Source organism: Rana temporaria, chromosome 2, assembly GCF_905171775.1.
Source record: "Rana temporaria chromosome 2, aRanTem1.1, whole genome shotgun sequence".
NCBI classification, from domain to species: domain Eukaryota; kingdom Metazoa; phylum Chordata; class Amphibia; order Anura; family Ranidae; genus Rana; species Rana temporaria.
This window is the reverse complement of record NC_053490.1, coordinates 64,713,434-64,726,745: the sequence shown is the minus strand read 5'-3', so window position 1 is coordinate 64,726,745 and position 13,312 is coordinate 64,713,434. Positions and strand designations below refer to the sequence as shown.

At 47.0% G+C, this 13,312-nt stretch overlaps 1 protein-coding gene across 4 annotated transcripts in view; it reads right to left on the bottom strand.

Moving 5' to 3' along the window:
* Positions 1 to 4,103: 4,103 nt before the first annotated feature.
* Positions 4,104 to 13,312, bottom strand: part of ARL11 (ADP ribosylation factor like GTPase 11) — a 45,458-nt gene continuing 36,249 nt past the window's right edge. For all 4 annotated transcript variants that reach the window (XM_040340281.1, XM_040340282.1, XM_040340280.1 and 1 more), the window contains one exon: positions 4,104 to 5,089. In XM_040340281.1, the coding sequence (XP_040196215.1) occupies positions 4,538 to 5,080 (543 nt within the window). In that variant the 5' untranslated portion in view covers positions 5,081 to 5,089 and the 3' untranslated portion in view covers positions 4,104 to 4,537. The remainder of the gene's footprint in view (positions 5,090 to 13,312) is intronic.

Below are 13,312 nucleotides of genomic sequence, written 5' to 3'. Positions count from 1 at the left end.
GCGTGACTTGCGCATTCACAGTAGGGAACCAGGAAGTGAAGCTGCAAGGCTTCACTTCCTGATTTCCTTACCGAAGATGGAGGCGACAACACCCGAGAGCCGAGGGACAGATTATCTTCGGGTGCTGACATCGCGGGTGCCTTGGGCAGGTAAGTGTCTTAATATTAAAAGTCAGCAGGTGCTGTATTTGTAGCTGCTGACTTAATTTTTTATTTCTTTTGGTGGAATTCCGCTTTAAGGAATTTGTATCCCCCAGGACTTTTGTCATAATGTGTATGTATGCACAGAATACTTGCACATTATGGCACACTTAACTCCCAAAGTGTTCTCCTCCAGCGGTGTGATGTCTTCCCGCTGACATATTCTACTGGACTTCCATTTTTGGCCTCTTGAGATATCATGATTGGCGTTCATGGGATGATGTAACTCCTGCACATACACACGGGAGTTATTTTGCTCTGGCACCCGAAATTGTATATTGAGCTGCACATATGTGGATGACCATGTACAATCAGGAAAAAAAATAGCTACTACAAGGGAATACATAATTCATTGAAGCTTAATGTTAGCGGAGGAGTGCACCAAATTTGCCATTATGACAAGTTATGTACAGGCAGACTTGTTTCTGAGTTTGCAGGGTCTAGGCTCCCCACCACCTTTCTTTTAGTTTTAGTTCTTTAGTTGATAAGCTGGAATAAGAACTCTGGTTGGTTTGTTTGTCGGTACCTCTTCCCATATCCCTGTATATTGTATTCAGTAAGATGGCCATCTAAAACATTTTTTTAAATTAGTGGCACTTACTTCTGAAATCACTGATTGTGGAAGGGAGTTCCACATTCTTCTTGCTCCAACAGTAAAAAACAAAAACCCTACACCATTTAAGGTTAAACCGCTTCTCATCCAACTTCATTGAGTGGCCAGGTGTTCTCCTATGGCCTGATTCACACCTATGCAGGTTGCAGTTTGCATTTTTCAATACACATTTTTGATCCAATGAAGTCTATGGAACCAAAAACCAGAAAAATAAAAATACATAGCCCTTTCCATAAAATGCATAGATGTGAACTACATCCATTTGAAACCATATTAAATGGAATTAAATGTAGTGTGTTTCTGCAAAACTGAAAACGCACTAAATAAATGCATTGGTGTGAACCAGGCCTGAGGCTGGGTTCACACTACTACACTACTTTCATCCTACTTTGCTCTGTGTTCAATGTTTCCCTATGAGAGCGTCTTGTAGCGTCCTACACAAGTCGGTCCGACTTTGAAAATGCTCCCTGTACTACTTTTGGTCCTACATTGATCCTACTTCAGGCCCATTGAATATCATTGAAGTCGGACCAAAGTAGTATCCTGTTCATGAAAGTAGGATGGATGTAGGACCAATGTAGGATAAATGTAGGACCAATGTAGCAGAGCAAAGTAGGATGAAAGTAGTGTAGTAGTGTGAACCTAGCCTAAGGCTGGGTTCACACTACTACACTACTTTCATCCTACTTTGCTCTGCTACATTGGTCCTACATCCATCCTACTTTCATGAACAGGATACTACTTTGGTCCGACTTCAATGATATTCAATGGGCTGAAGTAGGATCAATGTAGGACCAAAAGTAGTACAGGGAGCATTTTCAAAGTCGGAACGACTTGTGTAGGACCAGTTAAGACAGCTCTCATAGGGAAACATTGATTTTCACACGTCATGCTACATGAGGCTCCCAATGTAGGACCGTTTGTCGGACAAGTGTGAACCCAGCCTTAGTGGCCTGAGCCTGAATTGTTTGGCTGCTTGTCCCTGGTAAATATCACCACCGAAAACTATTTAACCCCTTGGGACTTTTGATGCAGCTTAAAATATACCACACATATAGTAATATTAAAAAATATAAATGTATTGTGCAAAAAAAACAATGTACAGGTTAACCACTTCCATACCAGGCACTTACGCACCTTCCCGCCCAAGCCAATTTTCAGCTTTCAGCCATGTCGCACTTTGAATGGCAATTGCGCGGTCATGCTACACTGTACCCAAACAAAATTGGCGTCCTTTTTTCCCCACAAATAGAGCTTTCTTTTGGTGGTATTTGATCACCTCTGCGATTTTTTTTTTTGCGCAACAACTAAAAAAAGGACTGTAAATTTTGAAAAAAAATTACGTTTTATTTTTTTCTGTTAATTTTTTTGGAAATACGTTTTTCTCTTTCAATTACGGGCACTGATGGGCACCGATGAGATGGCACTGATGGACATCAATGAGGTAGTACTAACGGGGACAGATGAGGTGGCACTGATTGGCGGCGCTGGTATGAGGCACTGATGGGCACTCATAGGCGGCACTAATGGGCACACATAGGCGGCACTGATGGGCACACATAGGCGGCACTGATGGGCACACATAGGCGGCACTGATGGGCACACATAGGCGGCACTGATGGGTGGCACTGATGGATACTTATGGGTGGCACAGATGGGCACTGATAGGTGGGCACTGGGCATGGATGGGCACTGTGGGGTGGCACTGATGGACACTGTGGGGTGGCACTGATTTTCCCAGGTTGCCAGTCAGTGTCCATTTGTGGGCACTGATTGGCATCTTTTTTTGAAAGTTTTTTTTTTCAGACTTTTTTTCTGCAGGCTTTTTTTTTTTTTTGCCCACCCTGGTGGTCCAGGGTGGGCATCCCTGGTGGTCCAGGGTGGGCATCCCTGGTGGTCCAGTGTGGCGATCCGAGGGGGGGCTGCGCTGATAAACAATCAGCGCGAACCCCCCCTGTCAGGAGAGCCGCCGAACGGCTCTCCTCTACTCGCGTCTGTCAGACGCGAGTGAGGAAGAGCCATCAACGGCTCTTCCTGTTTACATCGTGATCAGCCCGTCATTGGACACGGCTGATCACGTGGTAAAGAGTCTCCGCCGGAGGCTCTTTACCGAGATCGGAGATGCAGGGTGTCAGACTGACACCCCGCATCACCGATCGCCGCGCTGCGCGCCCCCACGGGAGCGCGCTGCATGAAATCCTGCAGGACGTTCTGGAACGTCCTGTCAGGATTTCAGAACCACTTCCCGGACGTAAATCGGCTATAGGCCGGGCGGGAAGTGGTTAAAACAGCTCTGAAAACAATGATGTGATTCACCATGTTCCCAGATTTTCATCAAAATACATAAAACGCCTTATACACAGGGTCGGACTTTGACCATGCAAAAGTCCACCGTGAGTCCGTCGGAAAGAAAGAAAACAGGTTCTCTATCTAAGGTCCGTTGGACTTCCGGAAAAAAAGTCAGATGGAGGCTACATCCGGCCGGACTTTCCTAGAAAAAAAGCCTGTCTGACTTTTTTCTCGGAAAATCCGGCCGTGTGTACGAGGCAAAAGTCATAAAAAGCCCCAAAGGGTTCAATTATTTTCAGTGATGTATATTGCTATCATATCCCCTCTTACGGCCAGGTTCACACCTATGCATGTTGTAGTTTGCATATTCCAGGTGCATTTTGCTTTTTTCAATACACGTTTTTGATCCCTTTTGAAGTCTATGGAACCAAAAACCAGAAAAAAGTCCCTGGCCCTTTACATAAAATGCACAGGTGTGAACGTGACTTATAGGAAACCATATTAAATGGACTGTAGTGTGTTAGTGCAAAACTTAAAACGCACTAAAAAAAATGCATAGGTGTGAACCAGGCCTAAGTGTCTCTCCTCGAAGAATAACGTTAATGTATGTAATCATTCCTCATAACCAAGGTCCTCCAGCCCCCTTATTAGTTTTGTTGTCTTTCTCTGGACTCTCAAATTCCAGCACGTCCCTTCTGAGGACTGGTTACCAGAATTGGACGGCATACTCAAGATGGGGCCGAACCAGAGTATTGTAAAGAGGCAGAATTTTTTCCCGCTATTATTCTAGACTTGGCCTCTTTTTTATTTGCCCATTGGGTGGCCACCAATGATGCAACGTCTGTGCATGCACAATTAATTTACTTTATTCTGCCACTTCATATTTTAATGTCCTAAAGCACTTTACAAAAAAAAAAAAAAAAAAAAACAGACCAGTAAAGGAATTTTTTGTGCTGAAGAAACGTAAAAAGTAATCCACCAAAAAAACAAACAAACCTGTACCTGCTCGAATTTTTTAACTTTATTTCCACTTTAAATGGCGTTTTCATATGTGCCTGAAGTTCGGCTTTAATTACCCTTGCCAATCATTGAGCTCATTTGTAGGAACAAGAAATACTGTTTCCTGGTGCTCATATAGATATTCCCAGATCATCATGAGACTTAAACTGGTAGGGTTAGAAAGTCATCCTATTTGAGGTTCTGATAATATGTAAATTATATTGTAACCCAATGAATAATTTCCCCTGGGGATCAATAAAGTATTCTGAAAATGACCAACATCTGCGCACAGGTGTATTTTCACTGTCTGATGAAATGTTAATGAATAATAACTTAAATTTACAATAAATGGAACATGCTTTTGTGTAAACAACAATTGAATAGTTTGTCCTTTTATGAAAACCAATTTTATAGGATCCTAGAACAGCATAAGCACTTATAGGTCACGAGTTTTTTTTAAAAGACGTAAAACTGCATTAACTGCATCCATTAATCCTTCTCCAGTGTATGCACTACAGCCTTCTATTTCCCAGAGTCGATCATCGTAATTTTCCAGTTTAAGCATATTCACAAGCTCTTCAGTGGACAGGGCATCGGGTACATCCTGTTTGTTGGCTATAACCAAGAATGGAACGCCAGCCATATTTACATTGTTCAACACAGTCAGCAATTCCGCTGTGGCATCTGGAATCCGGGCTTTATCACTGCTGTCCACCACATAGATGAGAACATCCGTGTCCTCCAAGTACTCTTTCCAGTTGGGGCGCAGCTTGTCTTGACCTCCTACATCCCATACAGTGATAAAAACATTTTTAGCTACTTCCAGGGACTCCACATTGAACCCAACTGTTGGAAAGGTCTCCACTGTCTGATTTAATTTAAGTTTATATAAAATAGTGGATTTTCCAGAAAAGTCAAGTCCCATCATCACCACCCGTGATTGTTTCTTATGTACAGGCTTTGAATTCTGTGCTCCCATGATGAAGTTCTAAAAGAAACAATTAGATTTTATTATATACACATTAGGTATCTGCATAGTCTCTATGTATATTATCAAAAGAGAAGGAGCGATCGGAGATCACCTGCCACCACAGATAAACAGGAAAAATACAAACATGTGGGACTTTTAGAGTAACACTAAAAGGTAAATTAGAAAATAAATAAAAATAACAAACATGTTATACTTACCTCAACTGTGTAGCTCGTTTTGCACAGAGTGGCCCCAAACCTGGTCTTCTGGGGTCCCTCGGCGACTGTCTCGGTTCCTCCCCACAAGAATTCACCACCTTCATACGAGTGAGCTCGCATGGTGGCGAGTTCTTGTGGGCGCGCTCCCGTGATACAGTGAGCACCCCCACCACATCACTGGATGTAATTGACAAAAGCGCGAGCCAATGGCTGCGCTGCTTTCAATCAACCAATGAATGAGCCTAGAAGCCGGCCAAGAAGTCTACGCGTTCACGGCACGGGACTTTTGAGGGGTCAGGTAAGTAAAAGGGGGGCACTAATCCTCAGATGTTTTTTCACCTTAATGCATAGAATGCATTAAGGTGAAAAAACTTGTACCTTTACAACCCCTTTAAAGGTTCCATCAAGCAAGACAACTATTGTATATACTGCATGTATTAAAAAGGTGCCACGAGGATTGAAATACGTCACAAATTTAACGTTAGCACAGGCATATCCATTCACAGGTCTGTACCATCTTATACATCCATATAACATAAAGATCTGTCCTACAAATAACAAATATCACACAAAAAAAAAAAAATGTCTCAAGCCACATCTGCAGGATTTTTCTGTGCTATTGTGCAACCTGCAGAAGCGCATATGGTGCTTAGTGTGGCACCACCACTGTGGACCTTGGTTTACCACAGGCAGGGATGTCCTCCGATCACCAGGTGGTGCTGTGACTCTCCCCCCTTCGCTCCCTATATGGCGGGCAGTGGTGGTGTGATAAGCGCCAGGAACTTGTGCATGCTCATTGGCACCCGATGATCCGTGCAGCCACAACATGTAAGCATCCACTGATACAAATTCTTGCCTGTGGCAGAATCTGTTTAAAGCGGAGTTCCAACCACAATTAGCATTTTTTAAATGTATGTCCTTTCATCCTGCGTTTTTATAATATAAATCCGGTCACTTACTAATTTTACAATCCGCCGCCGATCCACATAGATATTCAAAAAATATAGTTTGTAGTCAGAGTCTTCGAGTATGAACTGTGATAACCCTAACACCCAAGGCCTGAGGTGTGCCTTGGCCTAGCTGGTCGGTATGCCTGAGAAGAGGGCATACCCTGAATGTGAGAATAAGAAAATGTAGAAAGAGTAAAAGTGTGTATGAAGCTGGGGGAACGGGTGGGTGGGGAACCTGAAAAGGCGCCAACGTGGACCCAGCGTGGGAGGAGGCTTAAGTACTCAGCAGACTCCTCCCACAAACACAGGCTAGCCTTCGGCCAGCCTTTACACTTGTAGTCAGAGTCTTCGAGTATGAACTGTGATAACCCTAACACCCAAGGCCTGAGGTGTGCCTTGGCCTAGCTGGTCGGTATGCCTGAGAAGAGGGCAAAAAGACACATATTTAGGTGTAGAAGGGTAGAGAACAATCCGTCCAGTGGAGTAGCGTGTACCTGGAAGGCAACCGTATACGTATCCACTATGACAGGAGAACCCCACCGACCCATGACTTTGTGAGAGAAGAAACCCCCTATAGAACCTGCGAAACCGCTCAGAACTCAATGACCCAAGAAGATGGATCAAGCCTGATGCCCGAGACAACCCCACCACAAAGAATTAACTGCTTGTGACAAGAGGATGCCTGGGGGAAATGGAGCAAGGGCCAAGCGGATTAAATCCTTCAACCGGGCACCGGTGAAGTGGCTCTGTGAAAATCCCCCAACCCCTGGCCTACCCATGCTGATATGGGGAAGTGAGAGGGTAATAGCCAAAAAGAACAACTGGCAGGAGAGTAAGTGTCAGATACCTGGAGAAGGCATATAAGGCCAATGCACTAGGCAATAGTATCATGGCACATGGGAACCAAGCCAGACTCCCAGACTTAGGAACATAAACCAGTAAACAAGACAACAGACATGCAACAACGACCACCCCCTCTGCACCTACCTAAGTACGAGAACATGAGCAGACACGTCAAGACCACTGCGCGTGAATGAACCTGAAGACAGCCCCCCCCCACCCTTGTGCGAGTGGTAAATGAGCCCGAGTAACCTGCAGCGCAGACACAGGCAATTAACTGAACACTCAGGGCTGGTGTACCCACGGAGCGTGGTGGGTAGTCGTATAGGTGTAAGAATGAATGTGCAACGTATGACGTATGGTATACAGGCGAGAAGATTGTGGTCAACAATCATTAAAAACGAAACCTCAGCCCGTATGGATCTGTAGACGTGACAGATCCCGAGATGCGAGTACTAGCTAACTAACCCAGGATGCAACATGACAAAGTACAACGACATGATGACCAACGAAACAACCCCACCATGACAGACAACGCTATGACCGTCACGCTGGGGCAGAAATGACAGAAACACAGAAACTGGGGCAGAAATGACAGAAACGCAGAGACTGGGGCAGAAATGACAGAAACGCAGAGACAGGAACGCTGGGCCAGAAACGCAGAGACTGGAATGCTAGGACGCAGATCCAGAAATGCTAAGTATGAGAATATGAACAAAACGTTGAGACCACTGTGCGTGAATGAACATGCCAACAGCCCCCCCCCCCCCCTTGTGTTAAGAAACGAAACCACAGCCCGTACGTATCTGTAGACGTGACAGATGCCGAGATGTGAGCACTAGCTAACCAACCCAGGTGCCACGTGGACAAGTAAATGAGACATGGTAACCACAACGAAGACAACGCTATGACAGACCAACCCTGACAGAAATCGTGGGGCCGAAACGCTACGACAGAAATCGTGGGGCAGAAATCGTGGGGCCGAAACGCCACGACAGCAATCGTGGGGCAGAAAACGCCACGACAGCAATCGTGGGGCAGAAACGCCACGACAGCAATCGTGGGGCAGAAACGCCACGACAGCAATCGTGGGGCAGAAACGCCACGACAGCAATCGTGGGGCAGAAACGCCACGACAGCAATCGTGGGGCAGAAACGCCACGACAGCAATCGTGGGGCAGAAACGCCACGACAGCAATCGTGGGGCAGAAACGCCACGACAGCAATCGTGGGGCAGAAACGCTGCGACAGATATCGTGGGGCAGAAACGCTACAACAGAAATCGTGGGCAGAAACGCCATGACAGAAATCGTGGGGCAGAAACGCTACAACAGAAATCGTGGGCAGAAACGCCATGACAGAAATCGTGGGGCAGAAACGCTATGACAGAAATCGTCGGCCGGAAATGGTATGACAGAAATCGTCGGCCGGAAATGGTATGACAGATAACGTGGGCAGAAATGGTAAGAGAGAAAATGCTGAGCCTGACACGTCGAGGCAGAAATGCCATGACAGGAACCTGGGGCAGAACGCTAAGGGAGAAACGCTGCGCCTGAACACTGAAGATGCTGATGAGAACATGACTCGCACGAGAAACGTAACTCAAGAGGACCTAACTCGCATGAGAAACGTCATCGCATGAGGATACGTAATCGCATGAGGACACGTAATCGCATGAGGACACGTAATCGCATGAGGACACGTAATCGCATGAGGACACGTAATCGCATGAGGACACGTAATCGCATGAGGACACAAGCATGAAAACGTAATGCATGAGAAACGTGGTCGCATGAGAACGCAATCGCATGAAAAAATTTAATCGCATGAGGACATAAGCATGAAAAACGTAATGCATGAGCCAACATAATGCTTGAGAAACGTGGTCGCATGAGAACGTAACACATGAAACGTAATCGCATGAGAAACTACCCTGGGAAACAATTGCATGCGAACTACCATGTGAACTGTAATCGCATGAGAACGTAATCGCGTGAGAACTACCATGTGAAACGTAATCGCCTGAGAAACGTAAACATATGACATGATTCATGAGAAACGTGATCGCATGAGAACTACCATGTGAAATGTAGTCGCATGAGAACTACCATGTAAACTGTAATCGCATGAGAACGTAACCCACAAGGACATGACTCGTGAGAGAAACGTGATTGCATAAAGACGTGATCGGATGAGAACTACCATGTGAAACGTAATCGCATGAGAAATGTAATCGCATGAGAAACGTAAACACATGAGGACATGCCTCATGAGAAACGTGATCGCATGAAAACTACCATGCGACATGTAGTCGCATGAGAACTACCATGCCAACCGTAATCGCATGAGAAATGTAAACAAGGACAAGCCTCGTGAAAACCAAGATCGCATAAGAAACGTGATCGCATGTCAACGTAATGCACGAGAACTACCATGTGAAACGTAATCGCATGAGAACGTAATCGCATGAGAAACGGAAACACATGAGGACATGACTCGAGACACGTGATCGCCTGAGAACTACCATGCGAAATGTAGTCGCATGAGAACTACCACACTAAACGTGATCGTATGAGAAATGTAAACACAAGGACGAGCCTCGTGAAAACCAAGATCGCATAAGAAACGTGATCGCATGTGAACGTAATGCACGAGAACTACCATGTGAAACGTAATCGCATGAGAACGTAATCGCATGAGAAACGTAAACACATGAGGACATGACTCGAGACACGTGATCGCCTGAGAACTACCATGCGAAATGTAGTCGCATGAGAACTACCACACGAAACGTGATCGCATGAGAAACGTAAAACACAAGGACGAGCCTCGTGAAAAACCAAGATCGCATAAGAACGTGATCGCATGTGAACGTAATGCACAAGGACTACCATGTGAAACGTAATCGCATGAGAACGTAATCGCATGAGAAACGTAAACACATGAGGACATGACTCGAGACACGTGATCGCCTGAGAACTACCATGCGAAATGTAGTCGCATGAGAACTACCACACGAAACGTGATCGCATGAGAAACGTAAAACACAAGGACGAGCCTCGTGAAAAACCAAGATCGCATAAGAACGTGATCGCATGTGAACGTAATGCACAAGGACTACCATGTGAAACGTAATCGCATGAGAACGTAATTAATCGCATGAGAAACGTAAACACATGAGGACATGACTCATGAGACACGTGATCGCATGAGAACTACCATGCGAAATGTAGTCGCATGATAACTACCACACGAAAAGTGATCGCATGGGAAACATAATCGCATGGGAAACGTCACCGCATGAGAAAATACCATGAGAACGTCATCGCATGAGAAACGTCATCGGATGAGAAACGTTGTCGCATGAGAACGTCGTCGCATGAGAAACGTAAATATTTGGAACATGACTAACCTGAGCAACGTGACATGAATGCATACTGAACCTGACTGAAAAATGCACTCACTAACTGTAACACTGATCACACACCCACTCCAACCAAATCCTAGCAGAAAGGTGAACCACCCCCCCCCCCTCACGCCACCGTCGTGCAGCAGCGTGTACCCGGAGAAGTAGGTGAGCTCCCCCCACCGTGCGCCAGAACGCACGGAGCCAGGGAGAACCGGGAAGCGTCCCCTCCATGACGCACATGGTTCCCTCCTAGCACAACCCCGGGAGCTGAATGGTGGACAGTCTCCCCCCCCATGCTGCCAACGTGACCCCCCCCCCCCACCATGGACAGCGGGCGGCCCTGTAAGTTCCAGCGTGCGCCCGGAGGAGTAAGAAGGTGGGTGAATGGACGGACCCCCCCCCCTCCGCATGAGCTTGTAACCGACAGGGAGGAGGAGTGGGCGACCCCCGCAAAAATGCCGGCGTGTGCCCGGAGGAGTGGGAGGGTGGATGGACGGCCGCCCCCCCTCCCTCTCGTACAGCAGTGTTCACCCAGAGAATAGGTGTGCTCCCCCTCGTGTGAGCCCAAACCTTGAGGACCATGCAGGCGTCCCCTCCATGACGCACGTGTTTGCAGTCAGTGAGGAGAACCGGCCGGTGGAGGGACGAACCCCCCCTCTGCATGAGCGCCGGGCGAAGCAGGTGGGCGGTCCCCCCATGCTGGAAGGAACACGGGGATGGCAGAGAGAAGCGGACGGCGCAGATTTGAGCCCAGCGAAGGGTGGATGGATGGACAGAAGACCTCCTCCCCCTCCAGCGGCAGCACCATGGGAAGCGGGCGGGCGGCTCCCTGATGCGCTGGAGAGAGAGGGTGGATGAAGGATGGACACACATCCTTCCCGCAGCCCCCCGGCATGAGCGCCGGCAGAAGCGGGCTGATGCACTGTAGAGAGTGGGTGGAGGATGGCCGGACGACCTTCCCGCAGCCCCCCGGCATGAGCGCCGGGAGAAGCGGGCGGGCTGCACCCACGATGCTGGTGAACCCCAGGGATAAATGGAGGGGGGTGGGTGGGCAGGAGGTCCACCGTTGCCCAGGAGAGGAACCCCTTGCTGCGGCCAAACCACCGCTCTGTCTGGAACCGGAAGTGACGTCCGCCGGCCGGTTCAAACACCTGAAAAGGCGCCAACACAGGACCCAGCGTGGGAGGAGGCTTAAGTACTCAGCAGACTCCTCCCACAAACACAGGCTAGCCTTCGGCCAGCCTTTACACTTATAAAACTATGTCTACACCGTTGTCATTTTGCTTGTGGGCATTGTGAAGCCTACAGGCACTTATTTCCTGGAAGTCTTGGATGGGGAGTGATAATTGGACAGCGCACTGCATCCTGGGAAATGATGACACACATTTCCCAGGAGCATTAGAGGGAGATGATGTCAGAATCCTAGGTGATTTCAAAGGCAGATTTCGTCGGACTGCATAGCAACAGGCATTTCCAGATGATAAAAAAACATTTTTTTTTTTTTTACCTTTTTAGGTCTAATGAGCACAATAATGAACAAAAAATTTTGGGATGGAAACTCCACTTTAAGGAGGATGGACACAATGCTTCTGTGTGCCATTGCATGTAAATTCAAATAGGTATTTTTGCCCCAGCTGACCAACTAAATACAAAAACTTTGACATGTAAAAATACATACATTAGTAATATACAAAATGATCTTCTCATAATACTAGAGGGATTACACAATGTAATAAAATAGAATTTGCCATTTGACCCAATTTGACCCATTACGTTATGCAGTAAAATAACTTGTATAGTATTTATCTTGAAAGTAGTCAGTTCAATGAAAAATGTGTTAAACGCATGCATCATCATCTTGTTTTTTTTTTGTGTTGTTAGTTTAGTATATTTACCTCTTCTTATTCTCATGGGGGCAAGCAGTAAGTAGGAACCCCCTTATTTTTAAAGGGGGTTTAAGATTCTAATGAGCCCTCTACTCCACACAACCATCAGGTTAGGCCTCTTTCACACTAGCGGACCGTTCGTCCGTTTATTACAAGTCCGTTTACGGACTTGTAATGCATCCCTATGGGATTGCGTCCGTTAGCGGATGGAGCATCCGCTAACGTCCGCAACCATCCGCGTCCGTCAGGATCCGCTTTTGCGGACGGAAGAAAACCCTATTTTTCTTCCGTCTGGCGGTACGGATCGGATGCAGACGGACAGACGGTCCGTCTTCATCAGATTCCCCATAGGGGAGAGCGGAGGAGAGACAGGGCGGTCTCTGCGCTGTGTGCGGGGACCGCCCTGTCCGCCGACAGCTCAGCGGGGATTCCCGCTGAGCCGACGGACACACACAGAGCGGACACAAAAACGGTCCGCTCCGTGTGAAAGAGGCCTAAGGGTAGTATGGATGAGGTACCCTGTACTCTTCAACATAAGGACAAGGTGATTTGTCAGGGTGGTTCACCCTGGCAAGGTACAGCCCATGTTAAGGGCATGTAGTCTTGCTTGTACAGTTTAGAGTTTGTGGGGTGGGGGGCACACGCTCGCTTCCCCCCTAAATAAATTTTGCTGCTTCTCCTGAGTCCGGGGATACCACATGTGTGGGACTTTTTGGGAGCCTAGCCACGTACGGGCCCCCGAAACCCAAGCACCGCCTTTAAGATTTCTAAGGGCGTAACATTTTTGATTTCACTCCTCACTACCCATCAGTTTTGAAGGCCATAAAATGCCAAGATGGCACATAACCCGCCCCAAATGACCCCATTCTGGAAAGTAGACACCCCAAGCCATTTGTTGAGAGGCATGTTGAGCCCATTGAATATATTTAATTATTTTG